At 33.2% G+C, this 27,177-nt stretch overlaps 1 protein-coding gene across 1 annotated transcript in view; it reads right to left on the bottom strand.

Annotated features, from left to right (window-relative positions):
• Positions 1-27,177, bottom strand: part of LOC102808909 (unconventional myosin-XVI-like) — an 85,787-nt gene that overhangs the window by 44,906 nt on the left and 13,704 nt on the right. The window contains exons 4-6 of the mRNA XM_085496483.1: positions 16,848-16,991; positions 8,768-8,876; positions 8,521-8,645 (exon numbers count right to left, since the gene is read on the bottom strand). Coding sequence (XP_085352609.1) covers positions 8,521-8,645; positions 8,768-8,876; positions 16,848-16,991 — 378 coding nt within the window. The remainder of the gene's footprint in view (positions 1-8,520; positions 8,646-8,767; positions 8,877-16,847; positions 16,992-27,177) is intronic.

Below are 27,177 nucleotides of genomic sequence, written 5' to 3' on the forward strand. Positions count from 1 at the left end.
AGAATAGGATTCACATCTGACACATAACTGTCCCACATTCATACACATTGCTAGAATAGGATTCACATCTGACACATAACTGTCCCACATTCATACACATTGCTAGAATAGGATTCACATCTGACACATAACTGTCCCACATTCATACACATTGCTAGAATAGGATTCACATCTGACACATAACTGTCCTACATTCATACACATTGCTAGAATAGGATTCACATCTGACACATAACTGTCCTACATTCATACACATTGCTAGAATAGGATTCACATCTGACACATAACTGTCCCACATTCATACACATTGCTAGAATAGGATTCACATCTGACACATAACTGTCCCACATTCATACACATTGCTAGAATAGGATTTACATCTGACACATAACTGTCCCACATTCATACACATTGCTAGAATAGGATTCACATCTGACACATAACTGTCCCACATTCATACACATTGCTAGAATAGGATTTACATCTGACACATAACTGTCCACATTCACACACATTGCTAGAATAGGATTCACATCTGACACATAACTGTCCTACATTCATACACATTGCTAGAATAGGATTCACATCTGACACATAACTGTCCCACATTCATACACATTGCTAGAATAGGATTCACATCTGACACATAACTGTCCCACATTCATACACATTGCTAGAATAGGATTCACATCTGACACATAACTGTCCCACATTCATACACATTGCTAGAATAGGATTCACATCTGACACATAACTGTCCCACATTCACACACATTGCTAGAATAGGATTCACATCTGACACATAACTGTCCCACATTCATACACATTGCTAGAATAGGATTCACATCTGACACATAACTGTCCTACATTCATACACATTGCTAGAATAGGATTCACATCTGACACATAACTGTCCTACATTCACACACATTGCTAGCATAGGATTCACATCTGACACATAACTGTCCCACATTCATACACATTGCTAGAATAGGATTCACATCTGACACATAACTGTCCCACATTCATACACATTGCTAGAATAGGATTCACATCTGACACATAACTGTCCTACATTCATACACATTGCTAGAGTAGGATTCACATCTGACACATAACTGTCCCACATTCATACACATTGCTAGAATAGGATTCACATCTGACACATAACTGTCCTACATTCATACACATTGCTAGAATAGGATTCACATCTGACACATAACTGTCCTACATTCACACACATTGCTAGCATAGGATTCACATCTGACACATAACTGTCCTACATTCATACACATTGCTAGCATAGGATTCACATCTGACACATAACTGTCCCACATTCATACACATTGCTATAATAGGATTCACATCTGACACATAACTGTCCTACATTCATACACATTGCTAGAATAGGACTCACATCTGACACATAACTGTCCCACATTCATACACATTGCTAGAATAGGATTCACATCTGACACATAACTGTCCCACATTCATACACATTGCTAGAATAGGATTCACATCTGACACATAACTGTCCCACATTCATACACATTGCTAGACTAGGATTCACATCTGACACATAACTGTCCCACATTCACACACATTGCTAGAATAGGATTCACATCTGACACATAACTGTCCTACATTCATACACATTGCTAGAATAGGATTCACATCTGACACATAACTGTCCCACATTCATACACATTGCTAGAATAGGATTCACATCTGACACATAACTGTCCCACATTCATACACATTGCTAGAATAGGCTTCACATCTGACACATAACTGTCCCACATTCATACACATTGCTAGAATAGGCTTCACATCTGACACATAACTGTCCCACATTCACACACATTGCTAGAATAGGATTCACATCTGACACATAACTGTCCCACATTCATACACATTGCTAGAATAGGATTCACATCTGACACATAACTGTCCCACATTCATACACATTGCTAGAATAGGATTCACATCTGACACATAACTGTCCTACATTCATACACATTGCTAGAATAGGATTCACATCTGACACATAACTGTCCCACATTCATACACATTGCTAGAATAGGATTCACATCTGACACATAACTGTCCTACATTCATACACATTACTAGAATAGGATTCACATCTGACACATAACTGTCCTACATTCACACACATTGCTAGCACAGGATTCACATCTGACACATAACTGTCCCACATTCATACACATTGCTAGAATAGGATTCACATCTGACACATAACTGTCCCACATTCATACACATTGCTAGAATAGGATTCACATCTGACACATAACTGTCCTACATTCATACACATTGCTAGAATAGGATTCACATCTGACACATAACTGTCCCACATTCATACACATTGCTAGAATAGGATTCACATCTGACACATAACTGTCCTACATTCATACACATTGCTAGAATAGGATTCACATCTGACACATAACTGTCCTACATTCACACACATTGCTAGCATAGGATTCACATCTGACACATAACTGTCCTACATTCATACACATTGCTAGCATAGGATTCACATCTGACACATAACTGTCCCACATTCATACACATTGCTAGAATAGGATTCACATCTGACACATAACTGTCATACATTCATACACATTGCTCGAATAGGATTCACATCTGACACATAACTGTCCCACATTCATACACATTGCTAGAATAGGATTCACATCTGACACATAACTGTCCCACATTCATACACATTGCTAGAATAGGATTCACATCTGACACATAACTGTCCCACATTCATACACATTGCTAGAATAGGATTCACATCTGACACATAGCTGTCCCACATTCATACACATTGCTAGAATAGGATTCACATCTGACACATAACTGTCCTACATTCATACACATTGCTAGCATAGGATTCACATCTGACACATAACTGTCCCACATTCATACACATTGCTAGAATAGGATTCACATCTGACACATAACTGTCCTACATTCATACACATTGCTGGAATAGGATTCACATCTGACACATAACTGTCCCACATTCATACACATTGCTAGAATAGGATTCACATCTGACACATAACTGTCCCACATTCACACACATTGCTAGAATAGGATTCACATCTGACACATAACTGTCCTACATTCATACACATTGCTAGAATAGGATTCACATCTGACACATAACTGTCCCACATTCATACACATTGCTAGAATAGGATTCACATCTGACACATAACTGTCCCACATTCATACATATTGCTAGAATAGGCTTCACATCTGACACATAACTGTCCCACATTCATACACATTGCTAGAATAGGCTTCACATCTGACACATAACTGTCCCACATTCATACACATTGCTAGAATAGGCTTCACATCTGACACATAACTGTCCCACATTCACACACATTGCTAGAATAGGATTCACATCTGACACATAACTGTCCCACATTCATACACATTGCTAGAATAGGATTCACATCTGACACATAACTGTCCTACATTCATACACATTGCTAGAATAGGATTCACATCTGACACATAACTGTCCCACATTCATACACATTGCTAGAATAGGATTCACATCTGACACATAACTGTCCTACATTCATACACATTGCTAGAATAGGATTCACATCTGACACATAACTGTCCTACATTCACACACATTGCTAGCATAGGATTCACATCTGACACATAACTGTCCTACATTCATACACATTGCTAGCATAGGATTCACATCTGACACATAACTGTCCCACATTCATACACATTGCTAGAATAGGATTCACATCTGACACATAACTGTCCTACATTCATACACATTGCTAGAATAGGATTCACATCTGACACATAACTGTCCCACATTCATACACATTGCTAGAATAGGATTCACATCTGACACATAACTGTCCCACATTCATACACATTGCTAGAATAGGATTCACATCTGACACATAACTGTCCCACATTCATACACATTGCTAGACTAGGATTCACATCTGACACATAACTGTCCCACATTCACACACATTGCTAGAATAGGATTCACATCTGACACATAACTGTCCTACATTCATACACATTGCTAGAATAGGATTCACATCTGACACATAACTGTCCCACATTCATACACATTGCTAGAATAGGATTCACATCTGACACATAACTGTCCCACATTCATACACATTGCTAGAATAGGCTTCACATCTGACACATAACTGTCCCACATTCATACACATTGCTAGAATAGGCTTCACATCTGACACATAACTGTTCCACATTCATACACATTGCTAGAATAGGATTCACATCTGACACATAACTGTCCCACATTCATACACATTGCTAGAATAGGATTCACATCGGACACATAACTGTCCCACATTCATACACATTGCTAGAATAAGATTCACATCTGACACATAACTGTCCCACATTCATACACATTGCTAGAATAGGATTCACATCTGACACATAACTGTCCCACATTCATACACATTGCTAGAATAGGATTCACATCTGACACATAACTGTCCCACATTCATACACATTGCTAGAATAGGCTTCACATCTGACACATAACTGTCCCACATTCATACACATTGCTAGAATAGGATTCACATCTGACACATAACTGTCCCACATTCATACACATTGCTAGAATAGGATTCACATCTGACACATAACTGTCCCACATTCATACACATTGCTAGAATAGGATTCACATCTGACACATAACTGTCCCACATTCATACACATTGCTAGAATAGGATTCACATCTGACACATAACTGTCCCACATACATACACATTGCTAGAATAGGATTCACATCTGACACATAACTGTCCCACATTCATACACATTGCTAGAATAGGATTCACATCGGACACATAACTGTCCCACATTCATACACATTGCTAGAATAAGATTCACATCTGACACATAACTGTCCCACATTCATACACATTGCTAGAATAGGATTCACATCTGACACATAACTGTCCCACATTCATACACATTGCTAGAATAGGATTCACATCTGACACATAACTGTCCCACATTCATACACATTGCTAGAATAGGCTTCACATCTGACACATAACTGTCCCACATTCATACACATTGCTAGAATAGGATTCACATCTGACACATAACTGTCCCACATTCATACACATTGCTAGAATAGGATTCACATCTGACACATAACTGTCCCACATTCATACACATTGCTAGAATAGGATTCACATCTGACACATAACTGTCCCACATTCATACACATTGCTAGAATAGGATTCACATCTGACACATAACTGTCCCACATACATACACATTGCTAGAATAGGATTCACATCTGACACATAACTGTCCCACATTCATACACATTGCTAGAATAGGATTCACATCTGACACATAACTGTCCCACATTCATACACATTGCTAGAATAGGATTCACATCTGACACATAACTGTCCCACATTGATACACATTGCTAAGATATGATTCACATCTGACACATAAATGTCCCACATTGATACACATTGCTAAGATATGATTCACATCTGACACATAAATGTCCCACATTCATACACATTGCTAGAATAGGATTCACATCTGACACATAACTGTCCCACATTCATACACATTGCTAGAATAGGATTCACATCTGACACATAACTGTCCCACATTCATACACATTGCTAGAATAGGATTCACATCTGACACATAACTGTCCCACATTCATACACATTGCTAGAATAGGATTCACATCTGACACATAACTGTCCCACATTCATACACATTGCTAGAATAGGATTCACATCTGACACATAACTGTCCCACATTCATACACATTGCTGGAATAGGATTCACATCTGACACATAACTGTCCCACATTCATACACATTGCTAGAATAGGATTCACATCTGACACATAACTGTCCCACATTCATACACATTGCTAGAATAGGATTCACATCTGACACATAACTGTCCCACATTCATACACATTGCTAGAATAGGATTCACATCTGACACATAACTGTCCCACATTCATACACATTGCTAGAATAGGATTCACATCTGACACATAACTGTCCCACATTGATACACATTGCTAAGATATGATTCACATCTGACACATAAATGTCCCACATTGATACACATTGCTAAGATATGATTCACATCTGACACATAAATGTCCCACATTCATACACATTGCTAGAATAGGATTCACATCTGACACATAACTGTCCCACATTGATACACATTGCTAAGATATGATTCACATCTGACACATAAATGTCCCACATTCATACACATTGCTAGAATAGGATTCACATCTGACACATAACTGTCCCACATTGATACACATTGCTAAGATATGATTCACATCTGACACATAAATGTCCCACATTCATACACATTGCTAGAATAGGATTCACATCTGACACATAACTGTCCCACATTCATACACATTGCTAAGATATGATTCACATCTGACACATAACTGTCCCACATTCATACACATTGCTAGAATAGGATTCACATCTGACACATAACTGTCCCACATTCATACACATTGCTAAGATATGATTCACATCTGACACATAACTGTCCCACATTGATACACATTGCTAAGATATGATTCACATCTGACACATAAATGTCCCACATTGATACACATTGCTAAGATATGATTCACATCTGACACATAAATGTCCCACATTCATACACATTGCTAGAATAGGATTCACATCTGACACATAACTGTCCCACATTCATACACATTGCTAAGATATGATTCACATCTGACACATAACTATCCCACATTGATACACATTGCTAAGATATGATTCACATCTGACACATAAATGTCCCACATTCATACACATTGCTAGAATAGGATTCACATCTGACACATAACTGTCCCACATTGATACACATTGCTAAGATATGATTCACATCTGACACATAAATGTCCCACATTCATACACATTGCTAGAATAGGATTCACATCTGACACATAACTGTCCCACATTCATACACATTGCTAGAATAGGATTCACATCTGACACATAACTGTCCCACATTGATACACATTGCTAAGATATGATTCACATCTGACACATAAATGTCCCACATTCATACACATTGCTAGAATATGATTCACATCTGACACATAACTGTCCCACATTCATACACATTGCTAGAATAGGCTTCACATCTGACACATAACTGTCCCACATTCATACACATTGCTAGAATAGGATTCACATCTGACACATAACTGTCCCACATTCATACACATTGCTAGAATAGGATTCACATCTGACACATAACTGTCCCACATTCATACACATTGCTAGAATAGGATTCACATCTGACACATAACTGTCCCACATTCATACACATTGCTAGAATAGGATTCACATCTGACACATAACTGTCCCACATTCATACACATTGCTAGAATAGGATTCACATCTGACACATAACATAGATCCACAACAATCACCTCAGTTTGAATACTGTAAATGCATTAATTATTTACTAGGATTTAATTTTACTATTTTCACAGATGAGTAAAATCCACATACCCGGTAATTAAATCTACATGAACATGCAAAATAACAATAAAAATGATTGTTTCCTTGACAAATTTGTGAAATTAAAACACAGTGATCATGCTCCATTCCTCAAAATATTGAAATTAAAAGTCAGTGAAAATAAATGGTTTTTCAGTAGCCAATCTTTTAGATCTATTCCAACAATTAATAAACCTGGCTTAAAATATGAAGCATAAAAATCCCACATTGTGTTAAAAGCATTTCCCAGTGAATTAAATAAAGATCCTGAGTTTGTAGAAGAACAACTGTATGACATAATGTGTACCTACCAGTGTGGCTCCTCTGTGATTGGCTGAACAACTGTATGACATAATGTGTACTTACCAGTGTTGCTCCTCTGTGATTGGCTGAAAAACTGTATGACATAAAGTGTACCTACCAGTGTAGCTCCTCTGTGATTGGCTGAACAACTGTATGACATAATGTGTACCTACCAGTGTAGCTCCTCTGTGATTGGCTGAACAACTGTATGATATAATGTGTACCTACCAGTGTAGCTCCTCTGTAATTGGCTGCACAACTGTATGACATAAAGTGTACCTACCAGTGTAGCTCCTCTGTGATTGGCTGAACAACTGTATGACATAATGTGTACCAACCAGTGTAGCTCCTCTGTGGTTGGCTGAACAACTGTATGACATAATGTGTACCTACCAGTGTAGCTCCTCTGTGATTGGCTGAACAACTGTATGACATAATGTGTACCTACCAGTGTAGCTCCTCTGTGATTGGCTGCACAACTCTATGACATAATGTGTACCTACCAGTGTAGCTCCTCTGTGATTGGCTGCACAACTGTATGACATAATATGTACCTACCAGTGTAGCTCCTCTGTGATTGGCTGAACAACTGTATGACATAATGTGTACCTACCAGTGTAGCTCCTCTGTGATTGGCTGCATTGATATCTCCTCTAATTGCTATTAGGTCTTTGATGTCTGAAAGCATTTGTTTGGCTTGGCGTTGACGAATCTGCTTCATTCGTATTCTGTCAATTCCTGGAAGTCAAATGAATTTTAATTTGCTAAAAAAAGTCAGTACGATATGTCCTAATAATTAAAAAAAAATAATATAATACAAAACATGTATCTTAGTTACCTACTAACTTTTTTAAACCTACCTTGTTCCAGCATATGTTTTTCTATAACCAGTTTAGTTTCGCTATTAGGTGGGGCATGTTCCACTGCAAAATTACCATCAATGTCCAAAATGGATGGATCAGCACCGTTCTGAAGAAAACAATAATTATGAATTAATGACTCTATACCGCAGTAACTAAGCATTCAATTCCGAGGCTTGTTTGTTCATTTCTTACAAAAAATCCAACCAATTATAGACTTCTGGAAGTAGAGTATAACAAATAATAAACTAAGAATGTATATACAAATTTTATGTTAGATATTTATATATAATTTTTTAACCATACTTGCTGCTATTAAATACTAAAATAATAAGGAGACGCTTATTGAAAATAGAGAAACGTTGAACGTGTAAAGTTGCCAAAACAAAATTGAAAATGTTGAAAACATTTGTTCATGGAATGTCTTAGGTACCAAACAGGAAGACAAAAGTTATATTATTAATAATAGCAATATTCCAGATAGATTAAAAAGCGATGTCCAGATGATGATAATATTATGAGTTCAAGAGACGACATGATAATAAGTCAAGGTGGTGAATATTTATGGAAGTCTAATGTTTATGTTTAGAGAGGATATTTATGGTCACAACTATTTGCATATTCATGAGCAAGTTACAGTAGCTACGTCATCAGTGGCTTCAAGTGGGGTACAGTTTAAGCAGTATTTTCTGACTTATCGTATCTACCACCACCCCATCTCACCACCAGGGGCTTTGTATAGTTAACATATATGCTTTCATTGTGAAAGTATCATTGCGAAAGCTCAGAACAGAAGAACAAAGTTTCTAAAGAAGTGGGGGCCTTTTATTGAATATTATGATCTGTAAATGTTTTTCTGTTTTCTTTTTTTGTTGTTTTGTCTGTAATTTGTAATTTTTGCATAATAAATAAAAAAAAAAAAAAAAAAATATATGCTTTCTCCCTCAAGATTAAGCTTTCATCTATTTTATCACTTCGATTTATTTTGTTCTTATTTTACCTATATCTGTTGTGTCATAAATACAAAATATTTGAAATCAGAAATAGCAATAACTGACATTTTACTTTTAATAGTATTAAATGAGTATTGAACTAAGAGAACAGTTGCGTAAATTCAGACTCGCAAATCACTATCTCAAAATTAAAATGGGTAGACACGCAAAACCTAAAAATCTATAACTTATGTACTGCTATGGAAATTGTAGACGAGACTCACTTCGTACTGTCATGCACAGGCCCCTCTACACTGTGTCATGCAAAAAATACCAACAGCAAAGAATTTCTTTTTAACGCAGAAAATGTAATTAAAAATATTATTTCACTGTTTCGACAAAAAACAACAAATTCTCCAGTTCAGATAATATCGTGTTAGCACATACAAAAACAAGCAGATCATTTTCTTTAGTACAGACGGTGCTATACAGAATAAAATCTGACTCAAGAAAGATATATGCATTTGAAGATACTTTTGATGCCAGAAAACCTCCTGCATGTAATACAATATTTGGTGAAACAGCCTCAAAAGTGAAATCGATTGAGAGCTGAAACAACAGAATACACTTCAAGGGGTAACAGTTTAAATGCAACTTTTAACTTTAAAGGAGTGATGTACATCTCTAGCTGATGTAGAACTGCTACTATTACCATGACAACGATTTTAATTACACATTGCAAGTGGTCTCAGAAAATAAAACTGCAAATGATCATCATTAGTTTTGAAGGGTGTCGACCACACCCAGTTGTAAAACTACTGCAAAGATAAGGTAGAAACAGTAGGTATGGTGGTCTAGGCAGCAAAACCTTTTCAGCACCATGCAGACATTCTCGCCCAAATGGTTTTGCATTTTTTTCTTATATTCTCCAATGTTTCTGGAAATGAACTCTAATTTTGGAGCCAACACACAAAATTTGAGTCAATTTACAGTTTTTATTGAAAAAAATTGGCTATTTTTGACCCAATCTTCTGAAGGAAAGTGCAGACTATAAATGGGACTATTTTGTGAATTTGTGATGAAAAGAGTGAACTGGTGGTGAAAAGGTTACTTCACATGCATTCATTCATTCATTTCAGTATGACAATTAAACTTCACTTCACGTACGCACATACAGGGACGTCTGACGGCCAACTTTTCCAACATAATTTCCTCAATTTAAAAACGATGCTAGATGGAGCAACACCAACCAGGTGTACATGTATAAATACTAAAACGATAGTGTACTTCAAATCAGATCAAATCAGACCTCAGACCAAATTTGTTTTGTCATATTTCTATGATAAAAAGTTTTTTTTGGTGATAATTTGGATATTAATAAACAGCGTGGGGGCCTCGGGCTCACGATAGTTACGATTACTTTAGAGACTATGTACTTTATAAAATCAATTTTATTCTGGTGCATAAATCCACATAGCAACATGATGATTATCAACTATCCGTATGTCCAGGATGTAAATATTTAACAAGACATGCATTTATAAAATTTTATAATTCATTTTCTGGAAAAATTCATGAGGTCAGTTGGCGTCTCATGTAAAACAGACCACACCCAAAGTGACCTTTATCGGCACCATATCTACCATCTGCTTGAAGGTGTATTATTTGATGAAAATAACACCATATGGACATTTTGTACAAATTACTGTCCACCTACAGGTACATGTGGATAACTGACACCAATAGGTCAAAACTCCTCTCACTCACAAACACCAAGTTTGGAATAGTTCAGAATGATGTTTATTTCTAATCATTAATACTGACACAAATGTCTTTAATGTCATTGATGTGCAGATCCTATGCAATAAATCTAAATTGATCATTTTGATCAAAGCAAGCATGCATCAGAATAGATATTATTAAATGTTAACAAATAACCACAAAGCTAAATCAATAATTAAAAAAAAAATGTTAAGCCTATTTTACTGAGGGAATTTTGCTGAAACATGACCACAAAAAATATATATTTGCCCTGATGTATATTGTCAAATTTTATTAAAAGTTCATTATGTTCCATTAATAAGTAGAAACAAGAAAACTTGATAACAATTAAGGTTCCAATTAAATTATTAATTAAAAAATCACACGGTTCACATCATCAGATTCAGCTGACTGGAAAACAGGTGTTTAGTCAAATTAATCTCATCAAATTAACCTGTCCAATGCCTGATTTATACAAAAATCTTATCATATGCCACATTTTGTGGTTTTAATACAAATCAATTTAATGTCCCAGATAAAATCACAGCAGGGTTCATGTACATGTAGGTCCGATTTTTAAGATGTCTAATCAGATACCAAATTTCGCAATTTACAAGATCAGATTTATCATTCATTAATTTATATTAATGAAGAAACAGTAATGGTCACTAAAAATATGCATATTCTATTACAATATTACTTATGTACCACCTGAATTTATGAGGTTAAAAATATTAGAATCTGTTGGAACAAAGTCAAAGTCAAAATCTTTATCATTATCTCCACTGACTAATGTGTTGGATCATGCACAAACTCTTGATGAAAAGCATTTACCGCCATGATGTATTCTTGCATGATTTGACCTGCAACAACGTTTTTGATCTTATGGGTCAAGTCTGTTATTCCAGAAACCAAAACCATGATCAGTATCAGTATACCCAGGCTTACATACAACATCATGATGAACAATACAATCGTCCCATTCAGTACCATAGCAGACACAACAATCGTGAAAACTACTATGACCATAATAGCCATTACGACAGTGCATATTACTATGATCATTCCAAGAAACATCATTCACATCGACGATATGATAATGATCATCAAGATTCTCACTACAGTCCTGCAGCTACTGACCAATTTTACTATCACAGTGGAGGTTATGAAGATGACCATGTAAACAAGAGCTATCAACATACAGACAACAAATACATTCAACGATCAGAGAGGCAGACAAACAATAGAATTATAAACCATGACTACTACAACTACTAATATTTAACTTCAATATTCCAGCAGATCATCATCACAACATTAAGTAATTATCAATGTCATTATATTTTACTTTAAATTTTTTTATTACTTTTCATTTAAAAAACAAAAATTTGTGGCCTGCAACCCCGTATCGTGGAGAATAGAATAATGATGAAAACAACAACTGTCAACAGTATTAGGCAGACTAATCTTAATGTAGGTAGTTGGAACATTCACGGCCTTGGTGCTAAGTGTGTAGAATCTGATTTTACTTCTATTTTAAAGAAATTTGATATTTTGTGCTTACAAGAGACGTGGTTAGGTGGTCTAGGTAGTAATAGTAGTTCATTAGATGTATTAGATAGTTATAGTTATTTTAAAACAGACAGAAAATGCAAATCAGCTAGAAGTAGGAGGAACTCTGGGGGAGTGGCAATTTTGTTTAAATCAGGGTTGAGGGGAGGGCTGAGGGAAATAAAGTCTGAAATTAACGACTTCCTTTGGTGTAAATTGGACAAGGAATTTTTCTCATTAGAAAATGATATTTATTTGGGTTGTATATACATTCCACCCGAAAATTCGGTTTATCACTTAGATGTTGACTACTTTGGCATTTTAGAAAAAGAAATAACAGTTTTCTCCAATCAGGGCCAGGTAATTATAACAGGTGATTTCAATAGTCGCACTGGAAATCTAATTGATTACATTGCTTTTGGAGATAACATTCATGTACCCACTCCAAATAATTACACTTTAGAAAATTTTGAAAAAAGGCACACCCAAGATAAAACTAACAATAAGTTTGGCAAACAATTAGTCGATCTTTGTACTATAAATAATCTTTTAATAGCCAATGGTAGGAAGATAGGTGATTTAAATGGAAACTTTACCTGTCATAATCCGGTCGGTTCAAGTACAGTTGATTACTGCATTAGCACAAAGGATTTACACAGACATATTGATTATCTTAAAATTCATGATATTAATTACTTGTCAGATCATTGTCCTATTGGTTTCTCACTAACTGTAAATTACAATCACACCAAGAACACAAAGCTTGTGAATAAATTGAAACCGCACTGTAAAAAATTCATTTGGGACGTTGAGGCAAAGCAAAAGTACAAAATCATGTTACAAAATTCAAATTTTGAAACAATGTTCAAAAACTACCTTGCCAATGATTTCAAAGACAGTGATGTCAATGAACCAACAGATCAATTCAACAAAATATTAATTAATGCAGCAGATAATTGCCTTAAAAAAGTAACCAATAAAAGAACAATAAATAATAAAAACTATAAACATCCAAAACAACAACAATGGTTTGATAAGTCGTGTTCTACACTAAAAAGGGAATTAATTAGTACCTCTAAGTTGCTAACAAAACAACCAACCAACCCGTATATCAAACACCAATATTATACTCTTAAAAAGCATTATACAAAACTTATAAAATATAAAAAAAGAGAATATAAAAACATGTTGGTGTCCAAACTTGAACATATGGACAGTGCCAACCAAAATGAGTACTGGTCTGTGCTGAAAAGCCTACGTAATCAAAAGACCAAAAATCAAGACACAACAATATCCGGAAAAAATTGGATTGATCATTTTTCAAAACTCTATAATAAAACAAACATTAAAAATCATGAGTTACAAAATAATCTTATAGAAAAAGAAATGCGACAAATTCCCAACCAATATCTAAACTCAAATATCACATACAAAGAAATTCTTAGCGCTGTTAGCAAACTAAAAAACAATAAATCAGCTGCTGATGACAGCATTGCCAATGAAATGTTGAAAACCAAAAATAAGTTAATGATAAGATGTTTACAGAAACTTTTCAACTGTATTCTAGATAGTGGAAAATTTCCTGCAACCTGGAAATCTACGATTCTTGTTCCATTACACAAATCAGGCGACAAATTAAATCTTGGTAATTATAGAGCTATTGCATTAACAAGTTGTCTCTCAAAACTATTTACTGGCATAATGAATCAAAGATTGACCACATACTTGGAAGAAAATAATTTATTTACCGACATGCAGTTTGGCTTTAGGAAAGACAGGAGAACGACAGACGCAATTTTCCTGTTAAAAACAGCAGTTGAAAAAACAATTTATAATAAAAATAAAAGCAGCAGTTCTGGAAGACGGTTATACACATGTTTTGTTGACTTTAGAAAGGCTTTCGACAGCATCTGGAGGGATGCACTCTTTCTGAAGTTACAAAACAGTGGTATCACGGGGAACTTTTATGAAATAATAAAATCTATGTATAAGGATATTAAATATAAAATTAAATTGTCAGAGGGTATAACTGATGGATTTCAGTCTACCTGTGGAGTTAAGCAAGGCTGCAATTTATCACCAACTTTATTTAACATTTTTCTGAACGATCTGCCAGAATTATTTGGGGATCAAATTGATAAACCAGTTCTAATGGGCGAGAAACCTATAAATTGCATCCAATATGCAGATGACCTTGCACTTATTTCAGAAACGGAAGACGGCCTACAAAGCTGTCTGAACAAATTAAATGACTATTGTATAAATTGGAATTTAGAAGTAAACGTAAAGAAAACTAAAGTCATGGTATTTAATTGCAGCAACAGACTGATTAAAAACATGAATTTTAAAATCAACAACCAAGACATAACAGCTGTTAGCGAGTTTTGCTATTTAGGGGCAATATTTACTCCAAATGGGAAATTTAAAACAAACTTATCTATGTTAAAAAATAAATCAATGAAGGCTCTTTTCAGCATCAGACAAACAGTCTTAAACCACAAAATAATTTCACCAGCACTTAGTTTGAAAATTTTCGACCAATTAATTTCACCTATACTCATGTATGGTGCAGAAATCTGGGCCAATGAAATCACAACTGACAGTAACAGTTTAGAGCAAGTTTGCAGTCGTTTTTACAGGTTTATCCTAGGAGTGAGTAAAATGACGCCAATTAGTGGTTTGAAAGCAGAACTTGATAGGTTACCAGTAAAATTAAAAATTAATTTGGCTCAAATTAAATACTGCCATAGACTATATAGTCTGCCAGATAATCACATTTTAAAATTAGCCCTGGATGAAATGATAAAAATTAATTCAAACTGGGTAAGGACTATTAATGCTACACTGGGACATGATCTAATTAAAATAAAAAATGATCACAATATGGAAAATTGGAATCAAATACTAAAAAAAGTAAAACTCAGACTATCTGAGTTTTATATTCAAAGATGGAGAGAAAAACTAAATTTCAGTGAAACCAATGAAAATAGGGGAACAAAACTGAGAACATACAAACTATTCAAAGTAAGCTATAATATGGAAAATTATTTGCAAAACATTTCAAATTTCAGTCTCAGGAAAATGCTTTCAAAATTCCGTCTGAGTGACCACAACTTAGAAATAGAATTAGGTAGAAGAACAAAGCCCAAAATAGAATTAGAAAATAGACACTGTAATAAATGTAACACTAAAGCATTAGGAGATGAAAAACATTTCCTGCTATTTTGTACTGGCTATATAGAACAAAGAAAAAAACTGTTTGATGAGTGTTCAATAAATATTTACACAATGGATGTGAATTCCATATTTAAAAAGATTATGGAGAATAATATAGCTTTAGCAAAATACTTAAAGAGCACAATTTTTAAAACCACAGAAAGTAATTAATTTATTTTATTTTACTAACATTTTATTTTTTATCTCTTATGTATTGTATGTATTTATGTTCCTTACCATACAAAAACCCTCTGAAGGTTTTTTAGTAGTGTAATAAAGTTAAAGTTATTATTATTAACCAAATAGAATGTGTTTTATACCGAAGCAATTCTTTGGAAATTCCCAAAGACTTTCTGGTAACGCAATGCAGAACTTAATATAAAAATGGGCGCTTGGGTGGGCATGGGAGCTAACATGGTTCGATACGGTATGTATGATGTACATGTATATGTGTGAAGTTTGAATGTACCAGTAATCTGTCCTGGCGTGTCTAAGATATAGGTTCGGATACACACATAGACGCACAGACACATAAATGCACGCACACACACACAGGGACAAATAATTACTTCGTGAAAGCGTGAGATACTGACCGGATCCCAATTAAATCGACTACTCACTGAAAGTAAAAGAGACGAAAGATCTGGGTTATCACAGGCACTTGCAACGTGTAATGGTGTCCACCAATCATCGTCTTGACGATTCACATCAGCTCCTTTCTCAATGAGTGTCTCGGCTGCAGATAGATTATCCTCCATACAGCACTGTAAATGGGTAGAGAATAGTTAGTAGTTGTGTGTGGTTAATAAGATACTGGTATATTGTTCATACTGCATTGTAAAACAAGTGTAGTGGAGAATAGTTATCACAAGTTATGGATGGTTAAAAAGATAAATACTGTTATATTGTTCATACTGCATTGTAAAACAAGTGTAGTGGAGAATAGTTATCATAAGTTACAGATGGTTGATAAGATAATATTGGCATGTGAGAGTATGATAGCTATAAGACATGATGAACACAATTTCAGAAAGTTGAAATAGCCAGTCAAATGACATAAAACAAACACTGGAATTAATTGTGTTTGTTGGTCAAACAAAACCATAGCAACCATTGAAAGCAGGTGATGAGAGTAGGAATGAGGTATCAACTGCAAAGGTTAATTATGCTCATTATTGAAGTATCATTTTAATTAGAGTATGATATTCATTATAAGTGAGTGAGATTCAGATTTTGAAATCCAACATGATTAATGTCTGGCTGGAATGTTTAATATGTTAAAACAAAGTATTCTAAATTACAAATCTCAATTATGCAAGGTGAATCTGAGAAAATATACAAAAATACACATGCAGAAAAAAAGAAGAAGAATGTTGATACTGGTATTACAGTAGTTCTATTCTAAAAACAATGATGTAATCATTATAATTACTGTAAAATAATTTACATTAATTAAATTTATTTTAGCTGAAAAGACATTTTGGTGTTTTGTATGGAATTATTTTCACTGATTTTTGACAAGTTCAATGTAAAATATAAGGAAAAAAAGTATATTCGCTGGATTTTTTTTTTCACTAAATCATTCGAAAATAAGGAAAATTAATTCCAAGCGAAAATGAAGTATAGTATATAAAATTAATTAATATTCATGTTACTCAACTAATACTACATATACTGTTTTAATCTTAGGGTCCCTGAGAATAATAAAACATGAATTGTATAAAAGTTCCCCAAAAAATGGTACAATAATATTTCCTAGCAAAACTTGCAATTTTGGTGGGAAATGTTTTTGTCCATTTTTTGGGCAGGAAAAATCATTTATACTACCATAATGAAAATAACCTGTCTAGTAACATTTTGAAAAGTGCATAACTAAAATCTTGTTCTTATGATAAGTGTAAATGTATTCATTCTGTGCAAATATTTCTATGTCTGACAGGAGTTTTAAATTTCTTGAAAATTATACAACGTCATGCTAGTTACATCAAAATTGAACTTTGTTGACATTTTATTAAGATTGATAACATTTCTGGGTTTGAAGATGATCAGATTCAAAAATTTTGAGTAATTGAAACCACAATAAGAGGACAATTTTACGCAAAATGTAACCAATATCTATGCCAATATACATGCCAAAATTTATCTTGGCCAAGACCACAAAGGGGTCAATAAAATATCCAAGTTTAAAAAAGATTGGATAATAAATGTTTTTGTCAATGCAAGAAAAAAGGTTATACCAGAGACAACAACAACAACAACAACAACAACAACAACAAGGACAGACATTTTCTTCATTCAATAATGATAAGGCAAGATAAAAACCATTTTGAACTTTTTTATTCTATTTTATCAATCTAAATTCTTATTTAATTCCAAAGCGCTGAATTCTATTCATTAATTCAATTTTATATCTACCGGTATTCCAATTTTATGAATTTTATTTTTGTTTATCAACTTTAAATAATTACACATTTTTGCCCAAGGTAAAACTTCATCTGACCACACCCTTCCAGTAATAAATAGTTTATTATCGCTGAAAAAAAAATTCATACAATTGTCAAGTTTGTGCGATTTGATGGGTTGCAAAAGTCATAGTGACTCCCTATGGATGGCAAATGTTCCTTTCTAGAATTTTAAGGATTTTTTTTCTGAAATTTTTCTCATAGTGTGTTACCATAAATGAAAGTAAAATCCTGATGAGCAATTATGTACAAGGTTTTATGTATTAAATGTTATTTTCACTGATTTTTGACAAGTTGCACGAAAAATAAAGGAAAAAAGTTGTTTTCACTGGATTTTATTTTCACTGAAACATACTGAAGATATCAAAAATAAATTTAAAGTGAAAATAAATTATGCTACAGTATTATGTATCATTTCTTGGATGTGTTCAGCACATTTGGTATTTACTACAGTTATTACCCGGTATATGCAAATTACAGTAAGCTATTTTGTTTTTCGCTACTATCGATTTTTCAGCTTGCTCAATGTGTGATCATTATAGTAAGTACGAAATTTCGCAAAGTAACATTTCGTCTCTCTTAAAAATGAAGTGGTTGACAGAAGATAATTATTAAGTCAGTGAATCTGGTAATTAATATGCATTTACACGTGCCGAGATGTTTATCACCAAAACTATTTGGTTCAATTTATGATGATAAATGAAGAATTTATTAAGAAATTTGACATGAAACATATATTATATATTTTTTTATTTGCAAGCTGGAAGACAAATTATTAAAGATGGTTCTTTTCTCCCACAACATTGCATCGGCGGTAAAGTAGACACTCGTATACCGTTCTTAGCAAAAGGTCAGAGTAGTAATATACACTATCATACAATAATGATGCAGATATATTCAAAGGATGACAAAAATTATAAGTACCATTTGGGTTTTTATAACAACCTCACATTTACGGAGGATGTACGTTACATTTCAAATAAAAGAAAGGGATGTCTTATAAGTGTCATAAACATGTGCCATTCGCGAACTCTTCAAGACTTGTGACGATTCACAAGATTCTGTAAATAAACCACTTATGTATATCAGACGTGCAACGCTTTGTGGAGAGACAGGTCAATACGTTGATATTGCTGTCATTAACACGCACCCACTGACAATGAAATATACAACAAAGCGTTAATTAACTCCCAGGAAATCAGGATTATAAGCACTTCAGATTGCGCGTTTATCTCCATGCTGTGTCATATGGATTTTATTATTTACCGATAGTAGTTAAACATTACTAGTACGGTCGTTCATGGGCATGGGCAAGTTACTTGGGAATTCAATTTATGAAAATATATCATCAAAATATCCTAACAATTCATGATATACATATATAAATATAAGTGTGTACCAGTATATAATATAAATTTTGAGATATGAGGAGATATACTTAAAAAATCATGTTTGTCCCATTTTTTGAAAAATAATAGGAAAATATAGTTTGAAGAACGATTTTTTTCTATCTGCATTTTTGCAACATCATACAATAACATTACATTATAAAAATGAAGAAAAATCTGATGACCTGCTTCCATGGTAGCAAATTATATCTTAGTAAAATATTGGTAATAATTTTTTCAAAAATGAATCTCTCAGTCAATTTTAACACCATATTGAAGTTTTGTTTATAAACGGTTTATTTTAATATATTGCATGAGATACTTTTTTTCAAAAAAAAACAACATGATTAAAATTATTCAAATAACAATTTACTGGTAGTATATAATGTAGATATCCTGTCAACACAATAATAAGTACATGAAGTAGAAACTGAAATTGATTTTAATGAAATTCAAAATTATTCTACACAAATAAAGCAAAGTTCAAATGAACCCAAAACCATAAAAGAAGGCCCATACTTATTTCCGAAAAAAACTATTTGATATTCAGAAAATTACATTTACATGTATTTAAAATATCAATTAAATAATTACTGGTACATAGACGTTTGTAAATTAAGTTCAACTGAATTACAAATCTTAAAATCAGCAAAATAAGAAAGTCACTGAATAAACCCATTTTCATGAAAATAATATTTATATATAATCCCCCAAGTCATGTGATCATGAACTTAGTATATATAATGAAAATTTCAAGTAACTTAATTCACTTTTATCATGTCGTGGCCATTAATTGCTGACTTAATTTGTGTTCCAAGCCTCGCCTTCTGACCCACTGCAATGATACAATACATACGATTCACCACGGATATGTTTCGCCAATGTGTAAAGTGACGCATGGAACACAAATTATAGTCACCAATATCCGCGGCATGATAAAGGTGAAATGTATCTCATTAAGCCTACAAGAAACAAGTGCTATATATATATTTGATCTTAGTTATCAATTTATTCTGCACAATTGTTCTTGGTATTGATTTAAAATAAAATATCTCAGTTAGACAAACTGCAATAGTGGTCAATGTGCGACAAAAGTACATGTATAGTTAAAATTGCTATCAACTTTTTACAAACCATACCAACTATCAATGTAATTGAGCTCGTAGTTTTCAAGAAGAAGTTAAAAATAACAAAAATATTCACTAAAACCAGAGAAGTGAAGATATCATCACAAAATCTGACAGAGGTATTATGTTTTATGTACCTACATACCAAGTATCAAGGCAATTGAGCTGGCAGTTCTCAAGAAAAGGTCAAAAATAGCTTTTTTTACTAAAAACGACAACAATATTTGCTAATAATTGAGAATTGACGATATCTTCAACAAATCTGAGAAACTTCATTGTAATGATTTGAGGCTATGACGTTTAGTTTAGTTATTTGCAGAATGATATTGATACATTGCCATGGAACATCTCGTGAGTATTTAGTTCCAGGTCTAGCAGTTGAGCAATAAACACCTTGGCTACAAGTGCTCCTCTCCAGTGCGTTATTCTCCTCCCGGATTTTGATGACCAATACTCACTTGGTTCACTCTACCTTGAGAAGTCTATTCTCAGTTCAGAGTCATCTACCCGTGGTAACTACATACCAAGAATCAAAACAATTGAGCAAGTAGTTTTCAAGAAGAAGTTTAAAATATAATTGTTGGTGATGGATGGACAGACGACAACAGACAATCACCTATATAAATTGCTTTGCTCTGTCGTCTATGACAATAGCGGGGCTAAAAAATGAATTCATTTTTAAGAAAATAATAAAATAACAATCTCAGTCTTTGCAGCCACTAGTTTGACTTCAACAGCTGGCCATAATGGTGCACACTGGTAAAAGCTTAACATGATTCCAAATACTGCCCCAGGGAAAAAATAAAAATGATGATGCAGGCATCAGTGGCTAAGATTCAAGTCTGAAGTAAAACAAGCAGCCTGTAGACTGATAAACCTCCACTGTTTGAGATGCATGGCATGGTGGGAATGAAATATCAAATCATTCAGCATAGCCATTTTCAAGATTACAAGAAAATTCACTAAAATTTAAAAAAAAATTGAATTATTGACCATAAATGAATTAGTTTGACAGAGGAATAAATAAAATTAATCTGACAGTAGTACCAATCCAATGTACCGACATAACAGGATTGAAGATATCCTCACAAAATGAAACAAGCAGCCTCTCGGCTTAGATAGCTCCGCTGTTAGCAATGCACATTTCAATTAAAGAACAGAAGATATCATTAGAAAATGAACAAATCTGAGAGAGGTCCACATGTAGTACCTATATGTATAATATATCAAAGCAATTGGACTTGCGGTTTTCAACAAGAAGTCGAAAATATCACTTTTTACCAAAAATTACAAAAATATTCATCAAAATTAGAGAATTAAAGATATCATTATGAAATGAACAAATCTGAGAGAGGTCCACATGTAGTACCTATATATGTAATATCAAAGCAATTGGACTTGCGGTTTTCAACAAGAAGTCGAAAATATCACTTTTTACCAAAAATTACAAAAATATTCACCGAAATTAGAGAATTAAAGATATCATTACAAAATGAACAAATCTGAGAGAGGTCCACATGTAGTACCTATATATGTAATATCAAAGCAATTGGACTTGCGGTTTTCAACAAGAAGTCGAAAATATCACTTTTTACCAAAAATTACAAAAATATTCACCGAAATTAGAGAATTGAAGATATCATTACAAAATGAACAAATCTGAGAGAGGTCCACATGTAGTACCTATATATGTAATATCAAAGCAATTGGACTTGCGGTTTTCAACAAGAAGTCGAAAATATCACTTTTTACCAAAAATTACAAAAATATTCACCGAAATTAGAGAATTAAAGATATCATTACAAAATGAACAAATCTGAGAGAGGTCCACATGTAGTACCTATATATGTAATATCAAAGCAATTGGACTTGCGGTTTTCAACAAGAAGTCGAAAATATCACTTTTTACCAAAAATGACAAAAATATTCACCAAAATTAGAAAATTAAAGATATCATTACAAAATGAACAAATCTGAGAGAGGTCCACATGTAGTACCTATATATGTAATATCAAAGCAATTGCACTTGCGGTTTTCAACAAGAAGTCGAAAATATCACTTTTTACTAAAAATGACAAAAATATTCACCAAAATTAGAAAATTGAAGATATCATCATGAAATGAACAAATCTGAGAGAGGTCTACCCAAGGTACATATACACCAAGTATCAAAGCATTCAGGCTTGTAGTTTTCAAGAAGAAGTCGAAAAAGTAAAACATTGACACGGACGACAGACGACGGACGACGACGGACGACGACGGACGACGACGGACAATCACTCATATGATAAGCTCCGCTCGACAAAGTCGACAGCGGAGCTAAAAAAACTTGAGATCCACCTGAAGTACCTACATATTGAATATCAAAACAATTAGACTTTTGGTTTTCAAAAATTTGAAAATATCACTTTTTACCATTAATGAAAAAAATATCTATTACCGGTATTATAATTGAAAAATTAAAGATATCATCTATAAATTAACAAATCTGAGAGAGATACAACTGAGGTATGCCTATATATTGAGTATAAAAGTAACTGAACTTTTTACCAAAAATAATCATCAAATTAGAGAACTAAAGATATCACTGTGAAATAAACAAATCTGAAAATGAACTCACATTTTTCAACAGAAGTCAAAAAATTACTTTTTACCACAAAAACGCCAAAAATAATCATTAGTTTGAGAATATGAACAAACTTGAGGGTTCACATGAGATACATACACACTAAGTATCAAACCAATCAGATTTGTGCTTTTCAGTAAGAAGTCTGAAATGTGAAAAGTTGACACAGACAGCGAACGACAGACAATGACGTACACAGTAATATGACTATCTTTGCTCGATAAAATCGACAGCAGAGTTAAAAAATAAAGCATTCATTAATTACTAAATGCATATGCAAAAATATGAATTATGTTTAGACACCATGCAGCATACAGTATCATGATATGTGTACAAGACTATGTGTGCTTATGGAGTATATTTCTGATAATAAATTTATTAAAAAAATTTCAGTTCAGGTGTACCGTCACAGCATCTCTAGATCAACACATGCAATATTTAGGTAAAATGTTTGGCATCTTAAAAGGCAATTTTCAGTATTTTTAACATGTTTAATAATTCTGTTTTTTATTTTACTATTGTGAAAATAAAAGAGTGATTTATTATAAATTATAAACATTTATCAAACGGCATTCGATAAAATATTAATGAAAATTTTTTAATGAAATAAAGATAAATCATGCCTACCGGTATGTTTTTCTTTTACTGAGATGCATTTCGAAAAAAAAGTTACCCACAATGCCAGGCATCTGTTTTTGCAGATTCTTTACAATTTCTCAAAGAAGGCTCATGACTGCATTTATACTAAATTCAAGTCGCAGGGGAACACCCATATACTATTTCACTCTTTTCTTTGAATATTTAATATGAATAGACGTGCATCACATGGAAATTAACATTGATAGATTTATCTTTAATCTGATCCCTATTGATGTGAGATTAAAGTCAAATCTTCTATACCCTGGTTTTGTAAACTAAGCTGTAAGTGGAAGAATATGTCATTTCATACAATATAAGAAATGTCACCAATATGATAAATGTACATGTATTATCAAATACTTTATTTTAGCTGGGAAAAATTGTCGCTGAAAAGACATTTTGGGTGTTTTGTATGGAATTTATTTTCACTGATTTGTGATGAGTTGAATGTAAAATATGAAAAAAAAGGTACATTCGCTGGATTTTATTTTCATTCCTTTAGCAAAAACAGCGAAAATTAATTCCAAGTGAAAATAAAGTATTATACAGTAAGTTAATTACATAATTATCTGTCTGATGATCTCACTGTATTGTACTTGCATCAATTTGCTTCTGAAAATTGATCGTACATGATATCGTGAATCAAAATTGTAAACACACTCCAAAAACAAATTCTGGTTAAAAAAAAAATGTCTTCAGGAAAATTGTGCAGTACCGGATAAACATTTCAAAGTGGTTTTTAAAATGTTCCGGTTGTGGTTTGCGTGTTCAATACATTAATTATTATTCACATAAAACATAATAATTCATTTGATGACTATGGCACTTCAAATTACCACAAAAGATTCATGGATGGCGGACATTTCTAGAGAAAACAGTTTATCATAGATATGAATTTAATAAGTTGTTAAATTGAAAATTTAAGGACTGCATGAATATTTCATGTCAATTTGCATAATTTGCTCCCAGTGAAATTTGCAACAAGTTCAATTTTCGCTGACTCATGAGATTTATCACACACAAAAGCACATGTACCGGCATATGTGCATGTTTTTTTTTTTCACTGATAAATCATACGTCAGTCTTAAATACTGTAGAATACTTTATTTTAGCTGGAATTAATTTTTGCTGAAAAGACATTTTGGGTGTTGTGTATGGAAATTATTTTCACTGATGTTTTGACAAGTTGTATGTAAAATAAAGGAGAAAAGGTATTTTTGCTGGATTTTATTTTCACAGGATCATTCTTTCAGCGAAAATTAATTCAAAGCAGATGCAGATGTTTATAGTCTATAAATGTGTTCCCTCAAAGGGGAAATATCATTACTATGGCACAGCATCTAAATATCACACCTGTTGCAAGTTACTGTATCCAGTTTTAATTTAGCAAGATAAAATTTTTGCAAATTCCGTAGTTCAGTGAAAATTGATAAATTTTGTACTAGTGAAAACAATTTCTAGCAGAAAAAAACTTTTTACAGTATAAGGGATCTGAAACTTTACAAATTGGGAAATGAAAACAAAATGACATGACTCTTTATACCACTGAGTGTACACATATACCGGTAACAAATCTTAGCGCTAAATTGAAACTAAAATAAAAATTTAAAACCGTATTAGTAACAAATTTGTTCATATAAATAAATCAAAACTCAACAGTTGTTGATGTTTTTATCATCATTACCATACTTAGCATGGGTTACACATTGTGTAGACTATATTACAAATATTAAAATAGACACACACACATTGTGAGATGTACAATACAGAACATTTAAAAAGAATTGATTCTGATAAAGTATGAGCAGTCTATGTTCTGACAAAAATTTGTAATGAGGCGCATGACAGTCATTTGAGAATTTGAAAGATTTGTATCATGAGCACTATTTAGACGCTATGTGTTATTAACATGCAAATTAAGAAAAACAAATCCTGTAAAAAACTAGTGTCAAATTCCAGTGCGAGTACATTGTAGTAAACAATCACACCAAAACAGACAAAGCTTATATTGAAAATAGGCTTTTTATAGAGCAATTAAAACAATATGCTAATTACCTAATTAATATGTACATTCAACGAAAAGATCATCAATTCTCTCACGGTACATACAACAAATAGATGCAGAAAAGACAGACATAATACCTGGAAGGACATAGGATAGGAACTCAGTTCAACAAAAATAAGAATCCAGTTTCAATTCATGTAGTTACACAAGAAATATCTTTTTTTTTTATTTTACTCTGAACCAATCAATTATTGCAATCCCTGACATTACAGTTTGATCCCTAGACAATAATACTACATTGTTATCATTAATAAATTATCAAAAGAAGGCAGATATGAAATGAAATGAACAATACTACTTTCAATATTGAACACTTACTGATAATTCTATTCAGCATAGACAATCTTTATTTATTTTTTTCTATTCAGAGGAAATCCTAGATTTCATACTGAAATATTTGAATGCGACAAAAAGTAATATATTCGATATTCTGAATAATTTGGTCTATTGGAGCATGTCTGTAATAATTAAGAAGCACAAACTGCATTAATTCTATGCTCAATTATTGAAATATATTTTTTGACCGTATACTCGCCTCTGTCATCATTTTACATGAGCTCACATGATTCTGATAGACCAAATTAAATAATTTCAAAACCTGGATAGATTTATTAATGGTTTAAAATTGAAATGAATGTTGGAA

This window comes from Saccoglossus kowalevskii, chromosome 1 (assembly GCF_978046115.1).
Source record: "Saccoglossus kowalevskii chromosome 1, keSacKowa6.1, whole genome shotgun sequence".
NCBI lineage: Eukaryota > Metazoa > Hemichordata > Enteropneusta > Harrimaniidae > Saccoglossus > Saccoglossus kowalevskii.